The sequence below is a fragment of the Lipotes vexillifer genome, unplaced genomic scaffold (assembly GCF_000442215.2).
Source record: "Lipotes vexillifer unplaced genomic scaffold, Lipotes_vexillifer_v1.1 scaffold402, whole genome shotgun sequence".
In the NCBI taxonomy this organism is placed as follows: domain Eukaryota; kingdom Metazoa; phylum Chordata; class Mammalia; order Artiodactyla; family Lipotidae; genus Lipotes; species Lipotes vexillifer.
In genome coordinates this window covers 2,714,822-2,732,145 of record NW_006798409.1, presented here as the reverse complement: position 1 = coordinate 2,732,145, position 17,324 = coordinate 2,714,822, and the positions used below count along the sequence as shown (strand labels likewise).

The following is a 17,324-nucleotide window of genomic DNA, read 5'->3' as shown; positions in this document are numbered from 1 at the left end:
ACTCCAGGCAGAAAGAGTGAGCCGTTTTTTATTGCATTCCTTAGAAACTAGTTATGAGAAGGGGTCGCAGACTATTACTGATTGAACATATTCTTCCTAAGTGTCTTCTGTCTGATAGATATGCTTTGTTTCTGGAATACATGCATGCATGAGATCACCCCAGATGTCAGGTTAGGGAGGGAAATGTAACGGGGGATGACACTGAGCGCTGGGTCTCAACCTTGTTTGATTCTCAAAGCACCTAGAGGTCGTTGGGCCACCCCTTTTTAATTCCTCTTATGAGCAGGATCGATTTGAGTAATAGAAAGTTTGAGTATGTTATGTGTAGGTGATATGAAGCAAGCGCATCAGCAGAAGAGATTGAAAAAATTTGTTTTGTTCATATTACTTTGCTTTTAATTCCTATTTACAAAGGGTTCCTGTACCCAGTTCCAGCATGTGAGGGTGTGTGTGTGTGTGTGTGTGTGTGTGTGTGTGTTTTTCACGGGGGAGGGGCTTTTTCACACCAAGCAGTTCTCAGATGGCAGCAGGGTGTCTGAGAATTCAGCCCAATTCTCACACTATCTACCTGGTAAAGGGCTCAGTCCTGTAAGACTCTCCACTTCTGACACCAAGCACAAGCCCAGGTTGTTACCCGGGCATCTGACTGGCTACAAACTGGAGGTTCCTGTGACCTCCTCCTTAGGTTTGATTCATTTCCTGGAATGGCTCACAGAACTCACTTTTCTTATTTTGGCCGCGCCTCGAAGCTTGTGGGATCTTAGTTCCCCAAACAGGGATCGAACCTGGGCCCTGGCAGCGAAAACGCCAAGTCCTGACCACTGGACCGCCAGGGAATTTCTCAACACAAGAATTTGTGTGGATTGGATGTGGGGTAAGCAATAGCAGAGAGGTCCTAGATGATATTAGGGTTTTAGTTTGGGAGATTGGGGTGTAGTGATACCCGTTAACCAAAACTGAGAATACAGGAAGGAGAAGTGGATTTTTTTCCTGTCCTGCCTGGTCATTCCTCGTCTTTTTTGATCAAGAGAGAAGAGTGGGGAAATGACAAATTCAGTTTAATGTGGGACCTGAGATCAGCGGCTTTGGAGTCTGTTTGGTTAGATTTGAATCTTCTCTCTCTACAATTCGTCCTGTGTGACGTGGGGCAACTTCACCTCTCTGGGTCTTAGTTTCCTCACCTGTAAAACAGATAATAGTGCTACTTAACTTATGTAATTATTTATGGGAATTAAGTGATTTAAAGGAAAATGTTTATGTGTACATTAAATATAAGATACCTCATATGCAGTAATAAGTGGGAAACAAAATCAAGCTCAGTTCACTGGACTCTCAGAAATGTGGGCCTGAACCTTAAAGGAGAGAGGTGGGCTAGAGGCGAGTTGGTATTTTCAGTCTGCTTAATTGCACATATAACTAAGATAGTACTTAATGTTGCCTTTCAACCAAATCTTAGAAATGAGCCTTCTGGAACTTAGGTCTGCTTATGACAGGGATATTTCCTAGTATATACTTTTTATAGTAGTAGTCACTCTCCAGTAGTGGAAGTTAGGTTCCTGAAAAGTGCTGTGGTCTGAATATTAATGTTTGAGGAACTTGGAGTATAAGAGAATACATGCAGATAGGTTGATAGACTTGAAGGTTGAAATAAACCTGTGAAAATCATTGTTTTCACACTCATTAAAGGAGACAAAGGATGGCAAGCAAAGTAAAGTATCACTGGTAGTTTATATGTTTTTTTTAAAAATAAATTATTTATCTTGGTTGTGTTGGGTCTTTGTTGCTGTGCACGGGCTTTCTCTAGTTTTGGTGAGCGGGGGCTACTCTTCATTGAAGCGCGTGGGCTTCTCGTTGCGGTGGCTTCTCTTGTTGCGGAGCATGGGTTCTAGGCGCGTGGGCTCTAGAGTGCAGGCTCAGTAGTTGTGGCGCACGGGCTTAATTGCTCCGTGGCATGTGGGATCTTCCCGGACCAGGGATCGAACCCGTGTCCCCTGCACTGGCAGGCGGAGTCTTAACCACTGCACCACCAGGAAAGTCCCTGTATGTTTTGAATTAGTGGCAGGGTACCTGTACTTTTTTTTTGGTCATAGCTTACTCCTAGAAACTTTTCAGTCTCTGCCCACCAGTCTTAAAAAAGATATTTGTCAATGCGTTATGCGTTGTAACAGATAATATGCCTATGAGTTATTTCCCTCCTGTTTTCCTGTATTTATTGCCATATACAAATACTCAGTGCCTAATTTTGTCTCAGTTTAGCCCAGATATAGTCCTGGAGAGGCCAGGTAACTTGGTGCTTGAGGTAGCAAAAATTGGCACAATATTTATTTAATCCACTCAGCTCTGTCTTCTTGAACCTTTTCTCTGGTGCTCACTCAGGGTTGTGTTAGTTCTTTATGTACAGTTTCATGAGAAATCACATCCTTCTTCCCCTTAAACCCACGTATCAGCTACTTCCACTTCCAAAGTGCCATTGGAGTCATATATTCCAAGACCCAGGTTTTCAGTCCTTCATGTTCTTTTTATCTTGCCTGAGGCTTTAGTGCAAAAATAACTTATCTGCTATTGGTTTTTACACTCTTTTCATCTTGTCTCCTTAATTCTTTTGTTTTTTTTTGGTAAAGAGAATATAGAACGAACTGTTACATGCTATAATCAGAATTTCTCTACTAGGCTGACTTCTCAGGAGAGCTACTTTTCCATTCCCCGAAAGTGAAATACTTTATACAAATTAATTTACTGCTTATGAGCTTTATTTCATGTTTGGTATGGTTGAGGCAGAAGAGTGGTGAGTCTAAAATCAGACTAAGTCACCTAGATTCTTGCAGGTTTGCAATTTTCTCCTAACCATTTCAGTGATCCCTAATGAGAGGCATCTTGGAGTGGTGGAAAGTAGTGAACTTTGGTGTGGGACCAGAGTTCTCAAGCTGTGCGCATAGGCCAGGCGGGTTAATCTCTCTGACCCTTGATTTCCCCACTGTTGAAATAATAGTGCCTACTTGTACGGTGTGTGTCAACGTCTGTGAAGTGTCTCAGCTGATGGTATATAGCAAATGGCTTTTTCCCTGCACTTTTACTCATAATTTCGATTTGATATCATCTTAATGCTTTTTGCCTTTTTACTTTTTTTTTTTTTTTTTTTTTTTTTTTTTAAGACTGTGACTATTTCCTAGGGATCCTGGGGGAAATCATAAATGTTCTTGGTTTTTAGGATTTCTCTTAAAACCCCCAGTTAGTGAAAGGACTTTTTTCTGTGTATGCCATTTGATCATCTTTTTGGGAATTAGAGTTATAGATTTTTTATTTTCCTTGTGTGTTAGGTATCAGAACATTTCCCCCATGACTCCTTTGGCTATTATAATTCTTGAAAATCTATTTCTAAAATTATTATCTGGAAAAAAGACATTTTCTTCTATCACTTCCTTGCTCTGTTAGTGTAAATGAGCAGAAGTTTATAAGGAAAGCTAGTCACAGAGTATAATTTTAAGATAATCACATTGTAATTTGATCCATGGAATCAAATTTTAGGTCTTTCAAATTCGTTTTCATTTTTTTTTAACATCTTCATTGGAGTATAATTGCTTTACAATGGTGTGTTAGTTTCTGCTTTATAATAAAGTGAATCAGCTATACATATATGTATATCCCAATATCTCCTCCCTCTTGGCGTCTCCCTTCCATGCTCCCTATCCCACCCCTCTAGGTGGTCACAAAGCACCGAGCTGATCTCCCTGTGCTATGCGGCTGCTTCCCGCTAGCTATTTTACATTTGGTAGTACATATAAGTCCATGCCACTCTCTCAACTTTGTTTTCATTTTTGTAGCTTGTTATTTTATTTTATTTTTTGTAGCTTATTCTTAATTGGCATCTTCTGAACTATCAGAATTGTCCTTTTAAATCTCATTGTGCATTATATTTTATTTTTTCATGTGGGTTAAATTTTTAAAATTGTGAATATATGAGAATATATATTGATATAACACGTAAAATTAAAAGGTCATAAAAAAACAACTGTATACTTGTCCCCAGCTTAAGAAATAAAATAGTACCCACCAGTACTTCTGAAGCTTGTATCAGACTGAGTTTTTTCACCGGCTGCTTATGATACTTCCCTACTACTTTAGTTATTTTGGAACTAGATATAGGGCTTCCCTGTTAGCGCAGTTGTTAAGAAGCCACCAGCCAATGCAGGAGACATGGGTTCAAGCCCAGTTCCGGGAAGATCCTACATGCTGCGGAGCAACTAGGCCCAAGCGCCACAAATACTGAGCCTGAGCTCTAGAACCTGTGAGCCACAACTACTGAGCCCGCGTGCTACAACTACTGAAGCCCGTGTGCTACAACTACTGAAGCCCGCATGCCTAGAGCCTGGGCTCCGCAATAAGAGAAGCCACCACCACGAGAAGCCCGCGCACCACAATGAAGAGTAGCTCCTGCTCGCCGCAACTAGAGAAAGCCCACGCACAACAACAAAGACCCATCACAGTCAAAAATAAATAAATAAAATTATTAAAAAAAAAACAAAACTAGATACAGTTTTTAGTTTTGCCTCAGTACAAAACATTGTGTCATTAGAGAATACATTAATATACCTGCCATTTAGTTTATTAACTCTTCAGTTAATCTGGATTTGCCATATCATGCTAATGCATTCATTTCAATCATAGTTTTGCCACTCTAGTTTTTTTCAGATTTGTAGTAATTTTATAAATCTCAGCATGACAGTGCTTTTGATTAGGTGTCTCGATATCCTCCCACCCTCTCTCCCCTCCTCTCATCTCCCCCACCCCTCTTGAGAAAGAGAGACAGACACAAAGAGACCGAGTGTGATACCTTCCTGAGCATACCATGCATGTAAACTCAGCTTGTTGAAATTCTGTTATCCCTGCAGATGTGCTGTAGGTTAATTTTATGCAGTGATTTTCAGACAACTAAAAATTGGTTTGTAAGTTAACTTCAGAAACCACTTAAGCTCAGTTCCTAGATTGTTCATAGACCATTGTATTGCCTTGGGCAAAATGTGAGCTAAAACATACTGTAAAAGATTTTGAGGACTCTGGGAGGTTCCTATGGTAAGGATAGTAGATGCTTTTCGTTGGCATCTAATTTTGCTCCATAATTTGTGAATGGCTCCATTTGTGGGGGGAAAGATAAAAAATTCACTGTAGGTTTTTCTCAGAAAAAAAAAAATATGTCTGGATTTGTAAGCTTCTTTAGAAAGAAAATTGTATCTATAATTGCAAAGTACATTTGTTGTTCGCTGTTACCTACTTATTGTCATTAAAACTCACATCTATTTTTTGAAAAGTGACCAGCCTGAAGGATATATTGGAATAATCACTAGAATATTTAAAGTAATCCAAGGTCAAGACTTGAGGAGTTTATCATTTCTCAGTATATGATGGTTTAGTTGCTGCATATGTCAGCAGCAGATTTTGTAACTTACAGAAATTCTTTACCCTTTGCTAAAGGCTGCTTTTCAAATGAGTGTGATTAAATGGTTGATTTTTTTTTCTAAAAGATGTCAGTTTTAGGGTGAGACCATTTTGATAATCCAGATTCAGATGCATTATCCATTGTGCCACTGGCTGACTCATCTTTTCCTATTGAAACCATTGAAGTTGGCAGGGTATAGGTAGCATTGTGACATCTTACAGGTGAAGAATGTGATGTCAAGAGCCTGAAGGATTTGAAAATGTGCAGTTCATGGCAAGAGATTTAAAAATTCACATTTTCCTTTACCATAGTTTATGCTAGAATTGTAAAGACTGACCATTTATGAGGGAAAAATTATTAGAAAACTATGTCTTGAAGTAAAAATCTTGAATCTTGATGATTCAAATACTATTTTTGCAAATAAAACAATTTTGATGCACTACTTTAATGTTCATCCATTTGTCTGTCCATATCCCCTTTCCCCCAAGTTGGGTACTAATTGGTCACATGCCTAGGGTTTTCCTTGATACCACAGCAGCATCTAAGCTGGAAAAGTGGTTCTTCAGGAATGGAATCTGGAATCCAGGGAATGATTTCAGACACAGGTAGTTCCTAATTTACAAGTAATTCATACATGTAAACCCCTTCCCTGAGCTGCTCTTTCAGTTGCTGCTATTTGGAGTATAGAATTTGAGCTTTTAAAGAACTTCTGGGGTTCAAAAGTAAGTAGAAGCAGAAATAAGTGAAAAGCAAAAATATTTGGTGGCAATAAATAAAGAGTCAAATCCATATTATGACCTACTTGAATAAAAATGTTTTTCCTCAAACTATCTCAGTAGTTTTTTTGTTTTTTGTTTTGTTTTGTTTTTTTATTTTGCGGTACGCGGGCCTCTCACTGTTGTGGCCTCTCCTGTTGCGGAGCACAGGCTGCGGATGTGCAGGCTCAGCGGCCATGGCTCACGGGCTCAGCTGCTCCGCGGCATGTGGGATCTTCCCGGACCGGGTCACGAACTCGTGTCCCCTGCATCGGCAGGCGGGCTCTCAACCACTGCGCCACCAGGGAAGCCCCTCTCAGTAGTTTTTAACATTATTTTGCAACACTGTTAGAATTCTACCATTTAGGGGTTTATTTGGGCTAACTAGCTAGCATCCTTGTTGAAAACTGCAAATATTAAAGTGAATTATTTCAGCCCTGTTGATTTCTTCCTATCACATACCTGAAATGAACTACACTGAGGCAGTAGGAGCTTTGGGTGGTAATTCAGGAACATACTTAGGGGAAAGCGTTGTTATTAGCAGGATGATTGGAATGTCATAATGTAAAACTTAGGGAATTACAGGCATCAGGAGTTTGAGAGAGTGCTAACAAAGGAAAACAACCTATTTCAGAATTTGTCCGGATAAAGAGAGGATCTAGAATTGGTTAAGTTTCTGTGTTTCTTCTGCAGGGTCCCCAGTGCCCATGGCTGGTGTAATTATCTTTTGGGTTCAATAGATGTCTTTTGGCTAGTCTGGGAACTTGGCCAACATAAGCAACATTGTTTCATTAGGAATAATACTTACTTCCACAGCATCAATTTGAAAAATAGATTTTTAGACCAGACTCATTTATAAGTTAGGTTTCAGCCTGTGCTTGTCTTTGTCTTGTCTGTCATCATGTGCTCTCACTTGACAATAGCTACCAGGTTGCTTTTCTTTCCCACCAGTCATGGAATTTGCTGGCCAATCATAAAATAGCAGTGGAAGTAGTAAGTAGGAAGTAAAGTGAAAGAATTACAATAAGTACAAGAAGCCACTTTGAGAGCAAAGGAGGGCTTGTGGGCTTAGGGGAACAGTTGGTGAGCAGTGTCTCAGAACTTAATTTACCAGTAACATTGGTAGATTGACGTGATCATCCCTATAGAGTAAGTTTCATGACCTCTGATAGTAAGCCGTGGTGAAAAGTGAATTCACATTTACTGATTTGTGAATTGATGTAGATTACAAAATGTAGATGTTTTTTATTCAGATAAAATTACATAGAATAGTGTAATATTGACAGTTTATTTCATCCCTAGAAATGTGTGAAATTTTTGTTGGTAGTAGTCAGATTTTAAAACTGTTTTTCTCCCTGACAATTAAATATTTTATATTTTATATATAATTGCTTTTCATTAATGGAAATTATTTTCAAGTAAGCTTAAATAAATGTGAGGAAATGAATTTGCAGTAATTTTATCTCTATGTTTTGGGGATTGTATTTACATTAGATGTTCCTCAATTAGGGGTAATTGTCTTGCATCCTTATCTCTTATCATCATCTGTTTTTCTTCACACAGTGTTATAGTTTTGCTGCTGGACTCTTCCCTCCCTTCCCCCACCCCATCAGGATGATATGAGACTTGAAAGAAGACGATGCATACAGGTGACTCAAAGTTTTGAAATACAGTAAAACTGTGGCTGTCTGAGAGAATGTGGGAACTGGTGGTATATTTTGAATGTGGGAGCTTTCTGATAAACAGCATTAGTGGGGAGAATTATTTAGATCAATAAATGCAAAGATAGTTGGGATATTTATTAAACTTGACTTTGGGAATCAGTTTGATAATCAGTGACAGATAGTGTTATTAATACAAATACAGCATAGTGATTGCTAGTACTTGACCTTTTCAGAAGGGGTGTTGGCTAATACTTTGGCGAGAATTGAAGTATTTCTGTTAAAAATAAATAAAATATTCACCTTTATGGTTGAATGCATGTTCCCCCAGATCCCTGTTAGAAGAGAGCAAATTTTTTAAAGGCATAGGGAGTAGATGTTAGTAGTGTGTCTTAAGTCTCTGATAATTCATTTAAGGATATTATACCCATATGTATGATTCCTTAAAAAATATGGTCTGAGATTTTGTTTTTTCTTTCCTGCCTCTCCATCCCTTCCTTCATTCCTCTCTTTCTTTCTTCCTTTTCTCCTTCCCTTTTATCCTTTTGTCATTTGTATTTATACAAAAGAAGCAGTATAGAAGGCATTTTTGAAAGAATATTTTTGATTGCTTTATAATTAATTGAGGTGATCTTAACTTATACACGGAAAAATGGAGGCTTGTTCCATCTGTGGCTGTGTTTGAGCTCTTGAAAATGTAGTGTAGCTAATGGATGAAGTGTTAACTTTTAAACTTGAATGTTCTTAAATCAGGCCGATTAGGAGGTATTTTGTTGAACCAAGTGGCTTATATTTGCAGACCTGGTCAGAGATAGTCTTATTTGATTTATAAACTGTTTAAAAGAGTGATCTTTAACTGGAAAAGAAGTAACCACATAAACCTTGGATAGATGCTTAATCACATTGTTGGTGAAGGTGTTAAGGATTTTGTGATTGCTTTTTATCTGGGTGACCTTTGTTTTCTAAAAAGAAAACAATTACTGTTTTTTGACTTCAGCTTGGGATTTTAAAAATAATGTCTCAGGTGTGCCATTTTGTATGAAGAAATGTGCTTGAATATATATTAAATTTAATTATAGATCAAATCACATTTTACATTCATGAGGGACTCGAATCTGATGATAATTCTTTTTTGAGTAAAAGGTGTTTGAGTAATTATCTCTGTAATCTGTCTCTCGGGTACACATGTATATTTGCCTGTACATATTAGAGGTACACCATGTACACATTCTGGCTGAGTGGCTGACAAAAGCAACATCATGCTGAGGCTGAATGTCAGTGTCATAGAGGAATAAATATGAATAGTTACAGAAAAAATTATAGAATTTTATGAAAATTTTGTTGTCAGATTTTATACGTTTGACCTTTTGGTGCAGGAACAGTTGCTCAGCACTGTCAGCTCCCGGATTGCTCCTTGGGCACTATACTGCACATTGGCTATACCAAGTAGATGCTCACTTTCGCCTGAGGTCAGTAGAGGAACAAAGTATTTTGGGGGTATCTCATAGACTTATCCATGAATATTAATGATTTTGGAGATTTTCCCTTAAGTTGCTATTTCATTTCTAGTTTACCTTCATAAGATATGAAGAGTTTCTAAATAACTCTTTTTCTTGAAAGGCTTATGGACGAAATGAAATATCTAAAGAGTAAATCCAGTTTTTAAAGGTTATCTAGTTAATTTTATGAATGCTAGAACACACAAAAAATTTACAAATACTAGATTTATGATATAATCTAGTCTCTTACTCAGCCTCATAGTCTTTAAAAATTACCAACATTTACTGGCTTTTAAAGGAAAAAAACTCAAGAAGAAAGATCTGACTCTCTCTAATATACATATTAGCTGTTGGCGTATTTCCCTTTCAACAGTTTGAAAGTTAATAATTGTTTTTGAATGTAAAATTAACAGCTTTCACAATCATCATTAATTAATGAAGTTTGCTCTTGTTTTACTATGCACACATTTATTCTTCAACGGATAGAATTTTAACACATAAAAGCTCGTAAGGAGTTTTTTCATTGAAAGTTATTTCTAGAATGCTTTTGTCTACTTGAAAGTGAATATTGTTTCCCCAGGCATTCATGGTCCTGACTTTATGTTGGTTAGCTGAGATGATACCTTACTCTCTCATACCATTTCATTTTAGGTGCAGGTTCAGGGATGCTAGAAAGGACATTGAAGTATGCTTTGACTGACTGTCTTTCAAAAGCCACAGGTTAATAGTCGATTTTTACTGAACAGCAAACCAAAGTTAAACTTCAATATATATCTCTGGTACGTGTGTATATAGGTGTTCCTGTACTTAACTTAATTTGAGGGTATTTTTGCATATTTTAAAATATAGTTAGAATGTAAATTAGGTAAAATTAGATTATTTTTTGATTTTTGGAAAAAAATCATTTATGACCAAACATTTTATTTGGCTAACATTTGCTTTGTGCCAGGTACTGTAATAGTGTTCTGCTCGTAAGGATCCCTGTACTTAGAATCAAGGAGCACGTAGGAGCACATTTCAATTGGAAGAGGGGGCAGATATATAACAAATTTTGCAGTGGATGTTTATGATAAATCTTAAACACTTGTCTGTTGAATTCAAGCCATCTAGAGTAAAAACAGAAAGCACTCTCTGGTTAATAGCATTTGCAGTAATGGCTTCACCTGATAACCTTCATGCCGATGTTGTCAAAACCTACCTTTGTGTCCCACTCTTCTCTTCTGAGCTCCAGACTCATGTAACTGCCTCCTACATGTCTCTCCTGCACACACTCCCTCCTCTCCTATTTATCCCTGTTAGCGATGAGTGACACAGTTCTACCCAAGCACACTGTCATCTTGGGAACCTAGGAGCTACTTTTTACCGCTTTGAATTAAGTGATAACCAAATTCAGTTTATTTAGAATGTAGAAATCACTTAGGAGGATAAATTTGGAAAATGCACTGCCTCAGAGATCACTGTGGACATTAACATAAAGGCGTTTGCATTTTTCCAGTTGATTTGATAAAAGGACCTCACCTTCCTTTTATTTCTTATTTATACCTGTTAACATCCAAGGGAACATTAATGGGAAAAGCTGTTGGATACAGCAGTTGATACTGTTCTTTATTTGTTGAGCTTCTTTAACAACTGAAATTGTTTTTTAACAATAGTGATAGGCTAGTCGTTTTAAAACTTGAAATAGTTCTAGAACATACAGAACTGAAACTATTTGAGGATGAATAACATTGGAAATTTATTTATTTTGAAAATCAATTCTTTTTTAATATAAATTTATTTATTTTTGGCTGCGTTGGGTTTTTGTTGCTGTGCGCGGGGTTTCTCTAGTTGCGGCGAGCGGGGGCTACTCTTTGTTGCGGTGTGTGGGCTTCTCATTGTGGTGGCTTCTCTTGTTGCAGAGCACGGGCTCTAGGTGCGTGGGCTTCAGCAGTTGTGGCACGTGGGATCAGTAGTTTTGGCTCTTGGGCTGTAGAGTGCAGTCTCAGTAGTTGTGGGCTTAGTTGCTCCACAGCATGTGGGATCTTCCCGGACCAGGGCTCAAACCTATGTGTCCTGCATTGGCAGGTGGATTCTTAACAACTACGCCACCAGGGAAGTTCTGGAAATTTATTTTAAATTCCGCTCATTTGTTCATATTGTCTGCCATATTTCTATGAATTTTAAGTGCTTAAAACCATTTGATGTGGCAGAGTTTTAATTTTAGATTAAAATGTGAGTTTTGTAGGGCAAAGTTTATATACCTCAGTGGTCACAAGAGTATGGCATACTATTACAGAACAATTAGAAATCAGATCTGTATATTTAAATAAAACCAACTTCTGTAATTCCATTCATGTAGAGGGTGCACTGGGGGGAATAAGAGGATATGCACATTTTGATATTTGGGAGCGTATTGCCCATTTTCTTCCTTTTGGACTTGTTCTTCACGTGGTCCTGCGTATCTGGTCTTTTTCTGTAAGTGTGTTCCCTCCTTTAGCTGTCTTTCATTTCTTAACCCTGAGCGGTCTGATTTTGTGCTTAATAATTCAATGAATTGATGGGTTTTGGTGAATGGTAAATCTAGTGGATTTATTTTTGCTCTCAGATTTTAATTTTTTCTCCCAAGAAAAAATTGGTAAATACTTGTATTTACCAAGTAATACAGCATCAGTGAAAAAGTTTGGAAATTGATAAGAATATAGGTAAGTGGAAGGAAACATACCCAGAGCTCTACTGCCCATTGCACTATGGCCCTTTCCCTTCTAGTGTTTTGTTTGCAATGCCATTTTTGATTAATTCATATCATCTGAATATCTGTTCAGGTTGGTGTGCTTGGGTAGAATCTATTTTTTTTTTTTTTTTTGCTGTATGCGGGCCTCTCACTGCTATGGCCTCTCCCGCTGCGGAGCACAGGCTCCAGACATGCAGGCTCAGCGGCCATGGGTCACGGGCCCAGCTGCTCCGCGGCATGTGGGATCCTCCCGGACCGGGGCACGAGCCCGCGTCCCCTGCATCGGCAGGCGGACTCCCAACCACTGCGCCACCAGGGAAGCCCAGAATCTATTTTTATGTTGTTTATATTTTCTCTTTTATTGCCTAGCATTATATTGTGAACATTTCCCTGTGTCATCAGAAACTTACTAACTGTAGTGATCTGCTGTTCCTTTGAACTTGGAGCAAATTCAGAGCATTCAGAGCTATAACTTTTTGCAGGTGAATTATTTTAGAAATTTATTTTAAAGTATGCTGAGTTGAAACCATTTCTTTGTATGCTCATTTCCTAGTTAAGTTAGGTTTCTCTCTTATTAGACATTTAAAAAAAATTTTTCCTTTTCACTTTTTTTTAAAGTACTGACATCTGTGCATGAGTGTTGGGTTGTATGTTAAATTATTTCCTTGTAATTTATTCCTGTGAGCGTAAGTATTAGGTCATAGGGCTTGGAAAATTTAAAGGCCCTTCATACAGCCTTTTAGAAAGGTGTTTGGTAATATGTACCAGTTTATACTCACTAGCATTAGATGAATGTTGGTCTTTTAATATACATTTGTGAGCATTGAGTATTATAATTAAAAACAAGTTTCTAATTCAGCTGGCAAAAAGAAGAATCTTCTGTTTTAGAAAATATAAAAGTGATAGTGTGTACTCAATGGAGGAAAAAGTTCAGTTGCTTCAGAAATGTATAAAGTGACAAAACTAATATAATTCAGTAAATATTCTCCTCCCAGGATTCTTTCTAGCAAATGGTTGTATTTAATGCTTTTATGGCATTCACACGTTGGCTTACCAGTTTTTTTGGTCCCAGCTAGTCTGATTCTTAAAGTCGGAGGACCGTGGCTTACCCTGTTTGTGTTTGCTGTGTGTGTCTCGCAGGGTTCCTGTGACATAGAAAGTGCTCAAGGAACACTTAGAAAAAACCCACTTTTTGTCATTCTACTAATGCCTAAAAATATTTTACTCTGAATGTCTGCTTTAATAAATTTCTTCAAATGGTTTTAAGAGTTCTGCATTATTTTCCATTTCCTTATCCTTTTATGTTTATTTTTATTAAGTTTCTGATTTCTGAGTGAAAGCAATTAATAATGATATCATATATGTATCTCAGAAGAAAACATATGATATTTATAGAGAAGATGATGGGAAACCTGAGGTTAGCCATGTTGTAAAGTTGAATTTCTTAGACCCTAGTGCCTTTATTCAAGACCTAGGCGAAAGCAAATAGATTCATATTCATTATTTTAGATTTTAGGGACTTACTAAATGTACCTCCAAAAGAACGTTTGAGTTCTGGGAAGATGACAGCAGGGCATAGTTTTTTGAATCTTCGCCGTTTTCCCTAAAAACAGAGTAAAGCAGGAATCTGATGGACCTGAGAACAGGAGAACCCCAGGCCAGCTAACAAAAAGTCCCTGGAAAGCGTGGCAAGCAAGTTGGAGAACAGAAGCTAAAATTAAGAGATGTTTTTGAGTTCTCAGGATACCAGGGGCCCACAGTGAATTCTGTGGGTTAGATCCATCTGGTCCCTATGAATTTTCAAAACTTACCAGTTGAAGTTCCCTTCCTGGTCAAAGTCCTGCACTAAGGAGACGCTGCTGGTAATAGAATCCAAATTAAGGAGGATGAAGACAGTGGGGAAAAGGGAAAAAAGGACATATAAAGTTGGGGGAAGGTGAAAGTACAGGAGACCTCATTCATGAAACTATATTTCAGTGTCCTTCATTTCCTCTTCATGAAAACAGAAGAGGACTCTTATTGAAACCGGAAAAGCTACTCCAGTTTCCTAAAAGTTTTTTATTTTACATGAAATAGAGCAACTGACTAGGATCACAGTCAAATTCCCCACAGAGCTTTTGTAAGAAGAAAGGAATAAGGAGAGAATAACATTTCTGCAGACAGTGAAAACATACTACTAGAAAGAAATGTTAGTGAAACAAATGAAAAATATAATCTAATGTTTCTAAATGAACTCAGAGAAATTTAGGAAATGGTACGAATATGGAAGAGCAACATAAATCTGAATAAGGAAATCTTAGAAATGTGCTGATAACTAAGGAAAGAGAAATAAAAGGAAAAATCATTTAAAAAATGAAGTGTAAACTAGAAGGTACACAAGAGTGAAAAAACAGTAGAAAATTTCTTCAGAGAAACAGAGGATAAATAGGAGAAAAAAATTTTTGATAAAAAAGAATTAAAGAAAAATAAAGAATCATTCTAGAGAAAGTGACATTTACTAAAGAGAGGCAAGAAGTTTCAACATACAAATAATAAAAGTCTCTGAAGAGGAACCAAAGCAATGGAACTTAATAAGTTCTAATAATAATTAGATTATCTAATAATAATAACTCAAGTAAATTTCCTGAAATTAAAAAAAAGTGTTGCCACTACATTTGAAAAGTGTATGTTGTATACTTGGATAAATCGATACAGAAACAACCAACACGTAGACATATTCTTTAAACATTATTGAAAATTCTTTGGGGTATCTAGGTAAAGACCCAGTTCTTTAAAGGAAGAATATTAGATTATCTGATTTTGATAGCAATGCTTTATTCTTGGAAGCAATGGAGTAGTGTCTCATATTCACGATGCAAGGAGATAAGAGCCACGAGTTTTATACCTAGCTAAATTGACTGAAGTATAAAGACAGCAGAGAAAATATTATGAACGTGAGTATAAATTTGGAGGCTGTTCTTTCTTTGAGCTCTTCTTAAGGAATCTACCAGAGACTAAACTTTGGCACCCAGAGAGATTGCAAGGACGTTGATATAAGGGGAGCTTTAAATAGGTACTGGTGGAACTTAAAGGGTGCTTATGAGTGAGTGTAATATGTAATGGCTAGATTCTCCACAATGAAGATACAGTACAAACAACAACAACAAAAGGTAGAATAAAGTTTCTGATTGCTTCATTGTTACTAATGGGAAATAAAAGAATATTACTTCAAGTTGGAGAAGAGGGGGGTGGGGAAGTTACTAATTAAGTTTCAGTGGTATTCTAAGTAGGGGAAACAGTAGGTCATACTCTTTCACCCCTAGACACATAGTGAAAAGAAAGGAAGATAGAAGGGATTTGGGTAACCATGAGAACAAAATACAAAGTTCCAACTCTCACTTTCTTCATATGGGGAATAGGAGGCATAATGTAATAAAACCTCACAATGTAGTGCCGAGCACATACATAGCACGTGCCTGATAGATGTGCTCTATTTTAATTATTATTATTCTCTCTCCTCTCAGTTGTTATTACCATACTATTTATGAATATTTAGGTTTTGCATTTTCTTAAATTTCCCCCTTGTTTGAGAATTTGGCCTGTCTTCTCAAATTACGTGTTTAATGTCTCAAATTTTATGAGACTTACAGTTAATTCAAATTCATTTCATTTACATAATTTAAAATTTGTGTTGAAGGACTGTTTTATTTATTAGGCATTGGAATTAATGCTGATTTTTTTTTTCCTACTTATTGGAATTATTCAGAAAGGATTTATTTGCAGGAGCAGGGTAGATAGGGAAAAAATGTAATAGGGGTAAAGGGTTTTTTCTGGGAACCAAGTTACCTGAAAAGCTAATAACATTTTGTTTTTTCATAGTGGTATACTTGACATGATTATCTAACATCCATTTTTACATGAATCTAGTAGAAAAATATTTTGTTACAACGAAAATTTATTGTCGAAAGAGATCTGAAATACTTTAGTTTTCCCTCTTCCCCATTCAATAAAACACAAAATGTAGTTTTTTTCTCTCTTTGAGGGCAAGGACTTTTTTCCTATCCCTCACCTTTTATAGAAGTAAAGTATGTGTGTATTTGTGTGTGTAAATATTCTCTGACACAAATTACATATCATAAAATTCATCTTAGGAGTAAGTTTGAGTTTGAGTGAATTTATACAGTTGTGCAGCTATTACCACCACAGTCCAGTTTGTGTGTGTGTGTGTGTGTGTGTGTGTGTATAAAATTCATTCATTCATTAATTTTTAAATTTGGCTGCATTGGGTCTTTGTTGCTGCGTGCAGGCTTTTCTCTGGTTGCGGCAAGCAGGGGCTGCTCTGTTTTGGTGCATGGGCTTCTCATTGCGGTGGCTTCTCTTGTTGCAGAGTACGGGCTCTAGGTGCGCCGGCTTCAGTAGTTGTGGCACGCGGGCTTAGTTGCTCTGTGGCACGTGGGACCTTCCTGGACCGGGGCTCGAACCTGTGTCCCCTGCATTGGCAGGCAGATTCTTAACTACTGTGCTACCAGGGAAGCCCAAGTTTGTATATTTTTAATTAAAAATAATTCAAGTTCAAATAGAACTTCTGTAAAGAAGAAAATAAAAATCAGCAGTAATCCAAAAATCAGGATATCACTGTAGTTTTTTAGTTTATATATTTTTGCCTGTTATACCTTATGTACATGTGGCTCCTTCAAACAGTATTGAAGAAACAAAATGGGGTCACATTTTACTTACTTTTTTTAGTCTTCTTTTAAAATTTAAACATTTCTCCATCAATATTCTTTTATAGCATCATGTTTAATGAGTAATTAGTATTTTACAAATCAGATAACTCTTCCCCATTGTTGCTAATTAGTTCACGTTTAAGTGAATGTTACTGTGGTAGTCCTTGTGTTCGTTTGATTTACTGCCTTAGGTCCAGTTCCTAGAACTTGCATTTATTGAGTTAAAGGATATGTACTTTTTTTTTTTTTGTTTTTTTGCGGTACGTGGGCCTCTCACTGTTGTGGCCTCTCCCGTTGCGGAGCACAGGCTCCGGACGCGCAGGCTCAGCGGCCATGGCTCACGGGCCCAGCTGCTCCGCGGCATGTGGGATCTTCCCGGACCGGGGCACGAACCCGTGTCCCCTGCATTGGCAGGCGGACTCTCAACCACTGCGCCACCAGGGAAGCCCAGGATATGTACTTTTAAAAAAAAATTTTGTTTATTTTTGGCTGTGTTGGGTGTTCATTGCTGTGCGCCAGCTATTTCTAGTTGCGGCGAGCAGGGGCTGCTCTTCGTTGC

At 37.5% G+C, this 17,324-nt stretch overlaps 1 protein-coding gene across 1 annotated transcript in view; it reads left to right on the top strand.

The window, feature by feature from the left end:
- Positions 1-7,752: 7,752 nt before the first annotated feature.
- DYRK1A (dual specificity tyrosine phosphorylation regulated kinase 1A) overlaps positions 7,753-17,324 on the top strand; it is an 87,921-nt gene continuing 78,349 nt past the window's right edge. Inside the window, exon 1 of the mRNA XM_007470487.1 lies at positions 7,753-7,838. Coding sequence (XP_007470549.1) covers positions 7,829-7,838 — 10 coding nt within the window. The 5' untranslated portion in view covers positions 7,753-7,828. The remainder of the gene's footprint in view (positions 7,839-17,324) is intronic.